The sequence below is a fragment of the Muscardinus avellanarius genome (genome assembly GCF_963383645.1).
Source record: "Muscardinus avellanarius genome assembly, chromosome: 7".
NCBI lineage: Eukaryota > Metazoa > Chordata > Mammalia > Rodentia > Gliridae > Muscardinus > Muscardinus avellanarius.
Window position 1 is genome coordinate 89,763,910 of NC_137793.1, and position 15,045 is coordinate 89,778,954.

Consider the following 15,045-nt stretch of genomic DNA (forward strand, 5'->3'; position numbering starts at 1 on the left):
TTACTATGTGTTAAATTTCTGTCTTTATAAATTATGTGGGTTCTCTGGTTAATACAGTTTTTGGCAATAAAGCATTTTCTTAGTGCCTTACAGGTTTGTTTTTGTGAGAACCTTTGTATATATTTCTGGGAAGATCTCTACCTTAAACTCAAAATATAGAAAAAAAGGATCATTTAAGTGATAGTGTGTCTGAAATGTCTGCCATACTCCTAAAGATGCTAACACTTGTTTCTACTAGCTGAGAGTGAGGGAGCACCCTGTTTCCGGACCGTATGTCGAAGCACTGTCAATGTAAGTGTTTGGATCAGCAAGAGCTCGAGGGGAAAAAACAAATGGATAGAGGGAATTTTTCTCTCTCCATAATCCTTATTGTGTCTTCATTTGTCTCCCCAACTTTAAAACCCTGAATAACTACTTAGCATTCTAGCCTAATGTTATCTAGATAAATAGAAATATTCCTCTTTCCAAATAGAATACTAGTTCCTTTTTAAATATTTGTATCTGTCATCGCACCTATGAAGTGCCTGCCATAAAGTATTGATTAAACTGAGTTGAAGTAAATAATTTGTTTTTCTCCCTTTTTCTTTCCTCATTAATTAAAAATCTCTCTCTCAACCTGCTTTTTACACCATTACTTTAAGCTGAAAGGGGAAGAATGTGTTTTATACATGTTAAGACTCACTCTCTCAAAACAGGAAAGGAAAAGTGACAGTATAAATTCAGCTGTATTTAATAAATTTATAGCCAGGTGTGGTGGTACATGCCTGTAATTCTTGGGAGGCTGAGACAGGAGGATCATAGGTTGACCACCATCTTTAGCAATTTAGTAAAACTCTCAGCAACGTATTGAGACCCTGTTTCAAAACAAGAACTAAAAAGGGTTGGGAATGTAGCTCTGAGGTAGAATGCCCCTGGTCTCAATCCCCAGTGCCAGTGTAGTGGTGCTTGTAATCCTAGTATTTGGGAGGCTGAAACAGGAGGATCATAGATTTGAGGACAGCCTCAGCAAGTAGTTATTCTCTTATCAACCTAGTGAGACCCTGTTTCAAAAAATAAAATAGGGCTTGGGGTATAGAATGTTCCTGGGCTCAATCCCCAGACTCCCCCCCCCCCACACACACACTTATATACTTTATTAAGAAAAATCATGGGCTGGGTGTGGTGGTGCACACTGTAATCCCAGCATTCGGGAGGCTGAGACCAGAGGATTGCTGTTCGCGGTCAGCCTCAAGTACTTAGTGAGGCCCTCTGCAACTTAGTGAGACCCTATTTCAAAATAAAGAATAGAAAATAGGGCAGGGGGTGTAGTTTGGAGGTCAAATGCCTCTGGGTTCCATCCCTAGACCCGCCAAAAATAAATAAATAAATAAAAATAAAAAAGAAAAATCATACTCTTTGGTAAAATTAAAGCACTTTTATTTTCTGCTTCTACCTCCAGGCAACACTCCCTGACACCTATTATTTATATATATATATATATATTTTATTTGGAAACAGAATCTCTTAAGCCAGCGAGGCTGGCTTTGAACCTGCGAGATCCTCCTGTCTCTGCCTCCCAAGTGCAGGGATTACAAGCGTGCGCCACCACGCCCGGCCTATTTTCGGCTTTTTAAGAATAGGTAAAATGAAAGATTCTGAGAGAATCAGTGTTGTAATGTTTGTAAATCAGTCCATTGTGACTTTCAGAGAGTAGTTACATAATTAATTGTTGTTTGATGTGAACAAGTGTCTAATCATTAATAAAATTGGTTTTGTTTTTGTCTTGGTTTTGCCCTACATCTTAAAAAATAGGAATGTTGTCAGTTCCTACTCTGATATCCAGGTAAGATTGATTATATTTTGTTTTCTTTTTACTAGATAGAACACAATCACAAATATTTATAAGAATATTTTTCCTTAATTGCCCTTATATGAATAAAAGGTTAATCTTGTTAAAGTATTGTGAATTGATTTTACCAAGCTTCAATCAGAAGAGGATATCACTTCGTGACTTGTTTATTTTTTTGTGATAGAAAAAATAGGTTATGCCGAGCGTGGTGGCGCACGCTTGTAATCCCTGCGCTTGGGAGGCGGAGACAGGAGGATCGCGCTGGTTCGGAGCCAGCCTTGCTGGCTTAAGAGACCCTGTTTCCAAATTAAAAAATATAAAATAGGTCTGGGAGTGTAGTCCGGCAGTAGAAGGGCTTCCAAGAACCCCAGTACCACCAAAAAAAAGAAAAAGAAAAGAAAAAATAGGTGATGGAAATACAAATTATTAAAAGATAAATACTTATTTCATTTTATAAGTTGATTATATATGTACATATGAAATTTCGTTTTATAAACAAATTATAAATTATATCTTGTTAGAAGTGTGTATAAAAAGCAAATGTGCCCTTAATTTTTTTTAATAAATTACAACTGCCCATTTGACCTATCTTCTTTCTTTCTTATTAGAGTTGGCTAGAATTAGGAAATAAACAAAGGGCAACTGCTGCTACTGGTATGAATGATAAAAGCTCCCGTTCTCATTCAGTTTTTACCCTCGTGATGACCCAGACCAAGGTATTTTTTTGTTGTTGTCGTTATTGTTATTTTCATAGTAAGGTAGTACATATGTTTATTCTGTTTTCTTCAATTTCTTCTATAAATGAAAGGGTAAAACACTGTTATATAACTATGTTAATATAAATGGACTTTAAGAAATTAGCACAATACCTTTGAATGACTTTTGGTATTTATAGTAGCATTTTATTTATTTTAAAAATTATTACCAATGATTTTCATATCAGTAATGTGTTTAGAAGAACATCAGTTCAAAAAACTCTACACTAGCTAAACAAATAAGCCAATCAAGAAATGGGCAACTGAATTGAATAGACACTTCACAAAAGAAGAGATACAAATGGCCGGTAGATACACGAAAAGATGTTCAGCATCATTAGCCCTCAGGGAGATGCAAATCAAAACTCCGCTGAGATTCCACCTAACCCCAGTCAGAGTGGCAAGCATAAGGAAATCAAACAACAACAAATGCTGGCGAGAATGTGGGGAAGGAGGAAGTCTTTTATACTGTTGGTGGGAGTGCAAACTGGTTCAGCCGCTATGGAGATCAATATGAAAATACCTTAGAAAACTGGGAATGGATCCACCATGTGATCCAGCTCTACCACTCCTGGATATTTTGCCAAAGGAGTTGAAATCAGAGAATTACAGTAACATATGCATATCCATGTTCATAGCAGCACAATTTGTAATAGCCAAAATATGGAACCAACCTAGGTCTCCATCAACAGATGAATGGATTGCAAATTATGGGAAATACGCAGAATGGAATTTTCAGCTATACAGAACAAAATCATATCATTCGCAAGAAGATGGAAAGACCTGGAGAACATTATGTTGAGATCATCCAAGCACAGAAAGAGAAGGGACATGTTTTCTCTAATATGCCCAAACTAGGGAGTATTAGGAATGCAGAGGGACTCCAGATAATGGAGGGGAAACCTCAGCAAAGCTAGAATGGAAGGGTAGGAGAGGAAGAAGGCTGAGGTTGATTAATGGAGGAGCTGCATCACAATATGTGTAAAAGTATGAATATAGCGTGGTTAACCTGGACACTCATTGTTGGGAGGGGGGAATGGGAAGGGGAAGGAGAGAGAGGGCACCGAGCACAGTCTGAATGTATGCCATTTTCAATATGTTCCACATAAAAAAAGAAAAGAAAAACATCAGAATAAAAGATTTTAACAATTTAGCCATCAATTCCACTACTCAAACCCTTATAACACTTTTGTTATAATCTTTTGGTTGTTTTATAATCACACTTAAATGCATTCACAAAATCTTTTAACAATTTTGTTTAATTAGGGTTGTTTGCTTAATATGACTGAGTAGTGATGGATTTTAATTCCTTTGAAGTTCTTTCTCGTTTTGCATAATCTAACCACTGCTCAGTATATTTTTTTCAGTAGACTATTTCTGAATTGTAAATTATTATACATTTAAAAAGGGATGTTTTTAAAATGAATTAGCAATTTCTAATCTTATAACTTTCCACTTTAATGTTTTTTATAGTAAGTCATAAAAGATGTTATAATATTTTAATATTTTGCTGTAGACAGAATTTGTGGAAGGGGAAGAACATGATCATAGAATAACGAGTCGCATAAACCTAATCGATCTGGCAGGCAGTGAGCGCTGCTCTGTAGCCCATACTAGTGGGGATCGACTGAAGGTAAGGAGGATGCTCTTTGTCGTCGTCTCCTCCTCCTCCTCCTCCTCCTTCTCCTTCTTCTAGAGGTATCTTGCAGCTGAGCATGGTGGCACATTTCTGTAGTGCTAGTACTTGAGAGACTGAGACAGGAGGGTCAGATTCAAGACCAGCCTCAGTAATATAGTGAGACTCTCAGCAATCTAGTGAGACCCTATTTACAAACAAAAAATGAAAAAAGGGTTGGGAGTGTATTGGAGATAGAATGCTCCTGGGTTGAATCCATAGTACTACCAAAAAAAAAAAAAAAAAAAAAAAGGTATCTTGCTATCTTGCTGTGTTGCCCACACTAGCCTTGAGCTCCTAAACTGAAGCAATTCTCCTGCCCCAACCTCCTGAGTAGCTAGGGCTACAGGCCACATGTTACTACCCACTGTGCTCTTCTTATTTTGATGAAATTCATTCCTTTATTTGCTATTATTTTTAGGCAAATAAAAACTGAACATATTTATTTTCTTTACCTGAAATTTATAGGCTGCATTGCTGAGGTTTAGACATTTATACTTTTTGGTTATGATTTCTTTTCAAAGAAAATTTCATAAGTTTTGAGTCATTAGAGAGTTGGTAGTTTATGGAATAAAGTTTTTACTCTTAATTGTATGAGGAGAGAAATATATTTTGTGAAATAGTTTGTTTTGAGAAAGTTTTTAAAACTATATTTTTTTCTTATATACAGGAAGGTGTGAGCATTAACAAGTCCTTGCTAACTTTGGGAAAAGTTATATCTGCACTCTCTGAACAAGCAAACCGAAAGAGCATTTTTATTCCTTATCGTGAATCTGTTCTTACATGGCAAGTATCATTTGAAGTATAAGAAAATTATATAAAATCCAGAGAATACTATGAGGAAAAGACTGATAGATGGAGAAAAGGTGGTTAGTAATAAGAATTCTAGAGCCAAACTACCTGGATTTAAATGTCCTCCTTGTGTTTTATAAGCTCTGTGACTTTGGGCAATCACTGAAAAGTTTGTCCTAAGCCAGGCGTGGTGGTGCACGCTTGTAATCCCAGCATTTGGGAGGCTGAGACAGGGGGATTGCAGTTTGAGGACAGCCTCAGCTACTTAGTGAGGCTCTTTGCAACTCAGACCCTGTTTCAAAATAAAAAATAGGGCTGGGGGGTGTAGATCAAAGGTGGAATTCCCCTGGGTTCCATCCCCAGTACTGCCAAAAAAAAGAAAAAAAAAGTTTGTCCTATTTATTTATTTGTTTGTTTGTTTTTGTGGTACTGGGGATGGAACCCAGGATCATTCTACCGCTGAGCTACACCCTCAGTCCTATATTTTTTATTCTTTATTTTGAAACAGGGTCTCACTGAGTTGCAAAGAGCCTCACTAAGTAGTAGCTGAGACTGTCTAAGAACCATGATCATCCTGCCTCAGCCTCCCAAATGCTGGGATCACAAGCATGCGCCACCATGCCTGGCTCTATTTACTCATTTATAAAATAGAGATCATATCAATACCTATCTTTTAGGGGTTTTAGTGAGTGTTAGTCACAGGGGGCTGGGATAGAATTGCACGTTCCAGGGTAGCCTCGGCAATTTAATGAGACCCTGTTTCAAACTAAAAATTAATATAAATCTGGAGGTATAGTTTAAAGGTAGAGCACCCCTGGGTTCAACCCTCAGCACCATGAAAGAAAGAAGGTAAGAGAGAGAGAGAGAAAGAAAGAAAGATTAAACTATTGATGTAAACTGGGTGTGGTGGCACACATTTGTAATCCCAATACTTGGAAGACTTAGATAGGAGGATTGCAGGTTCGCAGCCAGCCTCAGCTACTTAGTGAGGCCCTCCGCAAGTTAGTGAGACCCTCTTTCAAAATAAAGAATAAAAAATAGGCTGGGGATATAGCTCGGAGATAGAATACCCCTAGGTCTAATTCTCAGTAATGCAAAAGATCAAAAAAATTGATGCAAAAAATCTGTATACATAAATACGTACTTTATTAGAATAAGTGACTACACTTATATTTCTTGTCACTAGTGTCTTAACATGTATGCTTTTACCAAACATGTTTTATATGTGTAAAGTAAAATTGAATAATTTATTTGCCTGCTACACAGTGGCTAGCAGATGGGTACTCAATAAGTATTTTCACTAGTAAATATATGTTTTATTTCTATACATTAAAGTGACATCTCTATGTATTTAACATTTACTTATGATAAAAGCATTAATACAAGATGGGGATGGTGGCACATGCTTGTAATTTCAGTACTTGAGAGGCTGAGACAGGAGGATCATGGTTGGTGGATAGCCAGCTACTTAGTAAGGTCCTCTGCAACTTAGTGAGACCCTGTTTCAAAATAAAGAATAAAAAATCAGGCTGGGAGATTAGCTCAGAGGTAGAATGCCCCTGGGTTTAATTTCCAGCACCATAAAGGGGGAAAAAAGCGTTAAGACAAATAGATGGTCCTCAATACAATACAAATAGATGGTTCAACTTATTTTATTTTTTACCATACAGTGGTGTGAAATTGATGGGAATTTAGTAGAATCTGTAATTTGGGTTTTGATCTTTCCTAGGCTAGGGAGATGTGATAAGATGTTCTTTCATGATGCTGGGCTATGGCTTACAGCCATAGCTCCAGTCACACATGATTATAAGGGTAAACAACCAATATTCTACAGTGTACTGTAATGCTAAGCTCTGGTATTTAGTAGGTTAGCTGTACATTTCTGACTTAAAATAGTCTCCGTTAGCAATGAGTTTATCAAAATAAACCCTAGCTTAAGTCAAGGAGCATCTATACAATTATGTCAAAGCTTTTTTATGTGTGATATTGGGGATTGAACTTTGGAATTCTGCCTCTAAGCTACACCCCTACAACTGCACCCTCAGACCCAATTTATTTTTTATATTTGAAACAAGGTCTTGCTAAATTGCTGAGGCTGGTCTTGAACCTATGATCTTCCTGTCTTAACCTCCTAAGTACTGGGATTACAGACGTGTGCCATGCCTGGCTGACAAGGCATTTTGATAATTGGTTAGTTCTATTTTTGCCACTTTGATGCCTGTATGGAAATTCTGATTTTTTTCATGCCCCTGAAAAGTTAGTAATAGTGAAATTTGTTCCAAAATTTATTCTAATAAAATATAAGTTTTAAGTCTCATACTCTTTTTTTCTCTAAAATAAAGGTTTTGAACATAGAATTTTTGCTTATATTTTCATAATTTTTAACATTTATTGAGCATCTGCTTCAAAAGGTCATAGTAGCACTGAAAATACAAAGATGACCAAGATTCTTAGACCTTTCCTAAAGTAGCCCACCGCATAGTATAGGAAGAGATATCTTACTAAATATTTAATGGTTAACCATGTTTTAAAACTTCTACACAGTGCCAGGCATGGTGTGCATGCTTGTAAATCCCAGTGCTTGGGAGGCTGCGACAGAAAGATCCTGGGTTCGTGGCCAGCCTCAGCAATTAGGCTATCCATAACTTAATGAGACCCTGTTTCAAAATAAAGCAATAAAATAGAGCTGGGGGTGTAGCTTGGAGGTAGAATGCCCCTGTGTTCAATCTCCAGTACCACAAAAAATAAAAAAAATAAAACTTCCTCACAGATTATCGGTTTGTAACACTATAGGAAGTGTAAGAGAAAAAGTATTTATGAGATCTAAAAATAGCTACAAATACAAAAAGTAGGTTTTAAGTATTATTTTAGAGGATAGTACGATGTTATATACCATATTAGTTTATATTGTGCCTGATATTACTGTTGTAGAAGCAAAGTCTAATTATGACTTTTTCCTTGAAGGCTATTAAAAGAAAGTCTGGGTGGAAATTCAAAAACTGCAATGATTGCTACAGTCAGTCCTGCTGCCAGCAACATAGAAGAAACATTAAGCACACTGAGATATGCTAACCAAGCCCGTATGATAGTCAACATCGCCAAAGTAAATGAAGATGTGAATGCTAAATTAATTAGAGGTAAATATTTCTCTCAAATTTTAAAATTTTTCTCTCAGTTTAGTGTTAAATTATACTCTCAAAATATGCAGTTTTTATTTATTTTATTTTATTTTATTTTTGCGGTACTGATGATGGAACCTAGGGGCATTCTACCTTGGAGCAACATCCCCAGCCCTATTTTTTATTTTTTATTTTTATTTTTTTGGAACCGGGACTCACTGAGTTGCAAAGGGCCTCGTAAGTAGCTGAGTCTGTCTGCGAATCATGATTCTCTCGTCTCAGCCTCCCGAATGCTGGGATTAAACCCACGCCCGGCACAAAATATGCAATTTTAAGAAAATCAAAGTATTGAGAAAGAATTCAATAGTTAGGGGGAAAACAATCAGAAAAAGACTATAGAAAATAGAATGTAAGTAAACAGGAAAGGGGAAATAGCAAATATTAAAAATTTTTATAGATTTATAGCTATGTGCACAAAATAACAATAAAGCTATGTATTTGTTTTTCTCTCATGTTTCCTCGTTGTTATTCCATTTATTAGCTCTGTTCTTTGTTCATTCATCCCCAGGCCTTTTTTTTTCTTTTTCTTTTGTGGTACTGGGATTGAACCCAGGGGTGTTTTACCTCTGAGCTATACCTCCAGGCCTATTTTTTTGTTCTTTATTTTGAAACAGGGTCTCACTAAGTTGTAGGGGGCCTCACTAAGAAGCTGAGGCTGACCTTCAACCTGTGATCCTCCTGTCTCAGCCTCCCATGTACTGGTATTACAACTGTGCACCACCATGCTGGGCCTGTCCTCAGGTTATTTGAGCATAACTTTTTTTCAGTACTGGGGGTTGAACCTAGGGGCATTCTACCTCCGAGCTACACCTTCGGCCCTATTTTTTATTCTTTATTTTGAAACAGTCTCACTAAGTTGTGGAGGGCCTCACTAAGTAGCTGAGACTGGCTGCAAACCTGTGATCCTCCTGTCTCATTCTCCCAGGTACTGGGATTACCAGTGTGCACCACCAAACCTGGATTTGAGCATGAATTTTCAGCATAAGCCTAACTTCATTTATGCTAAAGGTTGCTTTCTCTTTATCTCTTGGTAGTTATCTGCCTAGGATAGTTTTTTTGTTGTTGTTAGTACTGGGGTTTCTGGAATCCCTTCTACCTCTGGGCTACACTCCCAGACCTGTTTTATACTTTTATTTGGAAACAGGGTCTCTTAAGCCATGGAGCCTGGCAACCTGCACGGTCCTCCTGTCTCCGCCTCCCAAGCGCAGGGATTATAAGCGAGCGCCACTACACACCGCATAGGATAGATTTTAATACTTGCAAGGAATCTTAATTTGTACTTTGCTCTGTACTTAATCTTTACTTAAATTTTTTTTTTTTTTTGGTGGTACTGGGGATGGAACCCAGGGGCCTTCTACCTCCGGGCTACACGCCGAGACCTGTTTTATATTTTATTTGGAAACAGGATCTCTTAAGCCACCTTAGGCTGGCTTTGAACCTGAGTGATCCTCCTGTCTCAGCCTCCCAACATGGGGATTACAAGTGTGTGCTACCACGCCCAGCTATTCATACTTAATTTTAACTTTATGTATTGGAACCACTGTCTTTTCAAATATCTTTGTCTTCTAGCCTTTTTTAGTACCAGAAGGTGATAGATGTTTCAGAAGTATAAGCCAGAGAAGAATCAGTTTCCTCTAGCACAGAGTATAGCCTGGAGTATAGCCCGGCGTACCCCAGTACCACTATTTCTACCCCCAGTACCACACAAAAAAAAGTGTTCTCAATTTCAGCTTGAAAAATCTTTGATGCAAACACTTTTTTCTTTTTTTTTTTGTACTGGGGATGGAACCCAGGGGGATTCTACCTCCGAGCTACACACCCATCCCTATTTTTTTTTTTTCTTTCTTCATTTTGAAACATGATCTCACTGAGTTGCAAAGGGCCTCACTAAGTAGCTAAGGCTGGTCAGGAACCGCGATCCTCCTGTCTCAGCCTCCCGAGTGCTGGGATTACAAGGGTGCGCCACCACACCCAGCAAAGACTTTGTTATGAGTAAGGTTTTCCTATGACAATCCCAGTGCAATTAATAGTGTCCTCTTGTCTTTCAGAGGTGTGTCCCACTTTGGACAATACATCATATAACTATTATATTTTCTGAAGGGAGCAATTTGTAAATATGGGAGCATTTTATTGTAGAATAAGGCTATGTAGAGATTTATAGATCATGTAAGTAAAGTAAAGCTGATGTTTCCAAGTTTTTAATTTTTTTACTAATATTTAGAATTTCTGATAAAATATAAGATTAGAGGATTATATATAATATGGGCATTGAATATAACAAATGTTGTTAGTCATAGTCATACATCTTATAATTCTTTAGAATTGAAAGCAGAAATTGAAAAGCTAAAAGCTGCTCAGAAAAACAATCGGAATATTGATCCTGAACGATACAGACTTTGCCGGCAGGAAATAACATCCTTGAGAATGAAGCTGCATCAGCAAGAGAGAGACATGGCAGACATGCAGAGGTGAGCAGAGTCAGTGCTGACATGATGAATTTGCTGCTGGGGCGGTAGAACTTGAAGGAATCTTAAGAGGATACTGAGTCTTTCTCTCTACTTTCCATATGACTAGAACAATCTGTTTTGAGACTATTGTTTCTTTTCTTGTAGTACTGGGAATTGAACCCAGGGGCCTTCTACCTCTGAGCTATACCCCCACCCATATTTTATTCTTTTATTTTGAAACAGGATCTCACTAAGTTGCAGAGGGCCTCACAAGTTGCTGAGGCTGTCCTCGAACCTATGATCCTCCTATCTTAGCCTCCCAAGTGTTGGGATTACAAGTGTGCACCACCACTCCCAGCTCAGACTATCATATTTTTAAAATTACTAGGTATTTCTGTAATTTCATTGATTCTCAATCTTACAGATTTCATATATCTGGATGTCTTAACTGTCATTTTGTATGTTTTGAAAAGGGCATGGAAAGAAAAGTTTGAACAAGCTGAAAAAAGAAAACTTCAAGAAACAAAGGAATTACAGGTATAATTTCAACTTTCTAAATTGATTTGAAGCCAGGCATGGTGGCACATGCTTGGAATCCCAGTACTTGGGAGGCTGAGACAGGAGAACTGCAGTTTTCAGATAGCCTCAGCTACTTAGGGAGGCCTTTGTAACTTAGTGAGACCTTGTTTCAAAATAAAGAATGAAAAATAGGGCTGGGAGTATAGCTTGGAGATACAATGTCTGTGGGTTCCATGTCCAGTACCCCCCCACACACAAATTGATTTGAAAATAAAGAAAATGCCAATGAATATGTAAATTTAATTTCTAAAATATTTTTATATACTGACTCTGTACAAAGCAATATCATGAAGAGAATTAATATAAAGAATTATAGCTGGGCACAGTGATGCATACCTATAATCCCAGTCGGTGGGAGGCTTACAGGTTTGAGGACAGTTTCGTCAACTTAACAAGACTCTTAGCAACTTAGCAAGACCTTGTTTCACAGTAAAAAATAAAAAGGGTTAGGGGTATAACTTGGAGGTAGAATACCCTTGGGTTCAATTCCCAGTTAAAATAATAATAATAATAATAGTTAAGATCTACATTGTGACCACCTAGAGCCCATACATAGATTGTTGGAAAGTTAAAATATAGACAGATTGTCTTGTTATAGTTACTTTGGCTCCACTAATATTTAAAAATGTCTGTGTTGTGTCAGGAACAGGGGGGCCAAGGTGAATACAGGGCTAACTCGAGAGCCTATAATTAGAAGTGAAATGTAGTATGCTGTGATTAGATGAACATTATGAAACTACCATTTTTCTAAATAAAAAAAATGGTTCATTACTGGCAGTTTCATATGGCTTGTTTTAGTACAATAAAAAGTAGAGAAGCAGGAAAGAAGAGGGGATAATTAACTTTGAGGGGCTAATTATCCAGGAGGACTTCAAACTAAGCAGAATTTTGTACAATGAATAAGAATTTGCTAGGCTAACAGAATTGCCTGAGTAAAGGAATACTGTGTTCAAAAGCACAACGTAGGTTGAGTGTCCAAAGGATTAACAAGTTTTCTATAATTGAAAATTAAAGCTGGGACAGAGTTGACTGGAGAAGATGCAAGATTTAGGTCATAATGTGGTGAGGAACTTGGATTGGGGAATTGGGAGACACTGATGGTTTCAAGTGGAAGGGCAGTGCAACGAGCAGGCTTCTGTTGTCTTTCTCTTTGTATGTGTGTGTGGCTCTGGGGGTTGAACCCAGAGGAGCGCTACCATTGAGCTACTCCCAACTCTTTTTATTTTGAACCAGCATCTTGCTAAGTTGCTGAGGCTGGCCTATGACCCTCCTGTCTCAGCCTCCTAAGTAAAGGTGTTTGTCACCAGACCCAGGCTTCTGTTTTTAATAAATTAATAGTGAGAAAGGTAGATTTGAGGAAGGAAAGACAGATGAGAGTTTTTCATTTAGAAAGGTGTTGCTGTTTAGGGAAGGGAAGATGAGAGTTTAAAGTGATGATAGCAATGGATATTGGAGGTGTTACATTCAAGAGTTAGGAGTGAAATCGATAGGATCAGGAGTTGTTTTCAAATGTGAGTATTGAGAGAAATGGAAACATCAAGAATGACTCCCAGGTTTCAGAAACATGTGAACTGCATTGTGAAATTACGAGGTCATTGTAATGCTAAAGGGAGAAGTCAGATGGCTGTGCGTTGAGGAATTACAGAAATAAGGAAATAGAGCCACACACAGGGACTCTGAAAATGAGAATTGTGGAAGACAGGGAAGCGGGGCTGTAAATTAGAGGGAAAGCTTGGTTTTTTGTTTGTTTTTGTCTCTAAAGGATTGAACATTTTAATAGAAATCAAAACTCCTTAATGGAGTGAAATTCTAAAGGAGATCGCAGAAAATGAGTCAAGAGCCAAGTTAGTGGCAGCCAAGTTAGTGCCTGGGAGTGCTAGGGAGTGCTATGAGAACTCAGAGGAAAGGGGAAAAGTTCCTGGGGAATGGCCAGCTCACCCTCATAGGTGCAACTTGAGGTCAGTTTTGAAGCTTGGATAAGATTTTGATTGGAGAAAAAGAATATTGTAGGAAGGGAAAATTCTATGAGAATAAAGGAGAGAAAATTTAATATGTCCTCAGAAGAGGTTGCATGGGTCAGTTTGTTTGAACAAGTAGCTTATGAAGTCTTAGAGAAGAGGTAACAGTGGAGAGATAGCTAGGCATGGTGGCGTACGCCTGTAATCATTTTACTTGGGAGGCGGAGGCAGGAGGATCCCAGGTTTGAGGACAGCCTCAGAAGGTAGTGATACTCTCATCAACCTAGTGAGATGCTGTTTCAAAATAAATTGGACATATATATATATATTATGATTAGTTTATTAAGGTCTTGATTTTCAGGCTAAGGATTTAAATTTTATTCTAAAGGAAATAAGAGGCCATTTGAAAGTGCTAGGGAGTACTATGACATTTTGAGAGTACCCTTTTAGGAGAACTAATCTGGTATAGAATGTAAGATAGACTGAAAGCGGAAGAAGCTGTTGACGGCGATCAGGAGTAGTTGCTGCAATAGTTCTGTGTGAGTTGAGAGGCCTGAGTTAAGGTGATGGCAGTGAAACTGCAACAAAAACTGGTCCATTCTAAAGACAGTTGGCCAGTAAGAACAGACACAGTGTAGTGATGATACATGAGTGGACTGAGGACGGTGCAGGCAAGGAAACGTCAGCACAGCTCAGTCTTCAGTGTCTGATGGGTACGCACAGAGAAGTCACAAAGCAGACATCCTAAGAAACCGTTGTTTTTTTCCTTGTTGAGGATTGAACCCAGGTTCTTCCGTATGCTAAGCAACTGTACCACTGAGCTGTAATGCCAGCCCTAAGAAATCTATAATTTATTGATACTTCACATAGAATGGCTGGAATGTTTAACGTAGACCACTCATTTTAGGTGTATTTAATAATTTCATACTGTGGTTAAGATTAGCTGTTTTTTTTTTTTTTTCTGACTTCTACCAGAAAGCAGGAATTACATTTCAAATGGACAACCATTTGCCAAACCTCGTGAATCTCAATGAAGATCCACAGCTATCAGAGATGCTGTTGTACATGATAAAAGAAGGGACAACTACAGTTGGAAAGTATAAACCAAACTCGAGCCATGATATTCAGTTGTCGGGGGTGCTAATTGCTGATGATCACTGGTAGGTTAATCTCTAAAGAGAAGATACGTGTTTACTTTTTCATAGGCTTCCGTATCTTGTCAATGTGGGGTTTCCTTCATATGAGGCATTCATTTATAGTTTCTTTGGGATACTTCTTCAAGCCTTTTAGCCCAGAAAAACACATTCTGAGTGTTCCGTAAAGGACGATGGGCGAGTTATTCTCAGTAATGCTTTCTGTATTTTTGTTCTGATGTACTTGATATGATAACTGAAGGATAATTTTTTTTCTTGGAATCTGCATCTATCTTACATGGCAGAATGTTGGTTTTGATAAATTTAAAAGATTTGTTCACATGAATGTTATACACTGATGGGATGGTAATGTTTGTAAACACTAACTCTGCATTGTGTTTTTAAGATTTATCCATGATGATGCTCTTTTATTTGCAATCACATGAATTTATTTCTTTAAATTATTAAAACCTATTTTATTGACAGACATTTGGGTAGCTTTAAGTTTTTTGCTAACCCAGTCTTGATATGAGTATTCTTGTACTTATTTTCTGATAGAAATGTAAAGAGTTTCTCTAGAGCAGTTTCCCAGATGTAGGCTGAAACATTAATCACAAGAGTCCTCAGGGAAGCACATAGGAGTTTGGGATGCCTGAGTTGCCAGACTAGGGAGCAGTAGTGTCACCTTTTCCCCAATGT

General features: G+C 37.7%; 1 protein-coding gene across 1 annotated transcript in view; it reads left to right on the forward strand.

Moving 5' to 3' along the window:
- Positions 1-15,045, forward strand: part of KIF14 (kinesin family member 14) — a gene marked incomplete at both ends in the record, with an annotated part of 62,238 nt that overhangs the window by 9,837 nt on the left and 37,356 nt on the right. Inside the window, 9 exons of the mRNA XM_080698973.1 lie at positions 239-291; positions 1,792-1,822; positions 2,437-2,544; positions 4,100-4,216; positions 4,929-5,044; positions 8,015-8,187; positions 10,550-10,697; positions 11,150-11,213; positions 14,189-14,373. Coding sequence (XP_080555099.1) covers positions 239-291; positions 1,792-1,822; positions 2,437-2,544; positions 4,100-4,216; positions 4,929-5,044; positions 8,015-8,187; positions 10,550-10,697; positions 11,150-11,213; positions 14,189-14,373 — 995 coding nt within the window. The remainder of the gene's footprint in view (positions 1-238; positions 292-1,791; positions 1,823-2,436; positions 2,545-4,099; positions 4,217-4,928; positions 5,045-8,014; positions 8,188-10,549; positions 10,698-11,149; positions 11,214-14,188; positions 14,374-15,045) is intronic.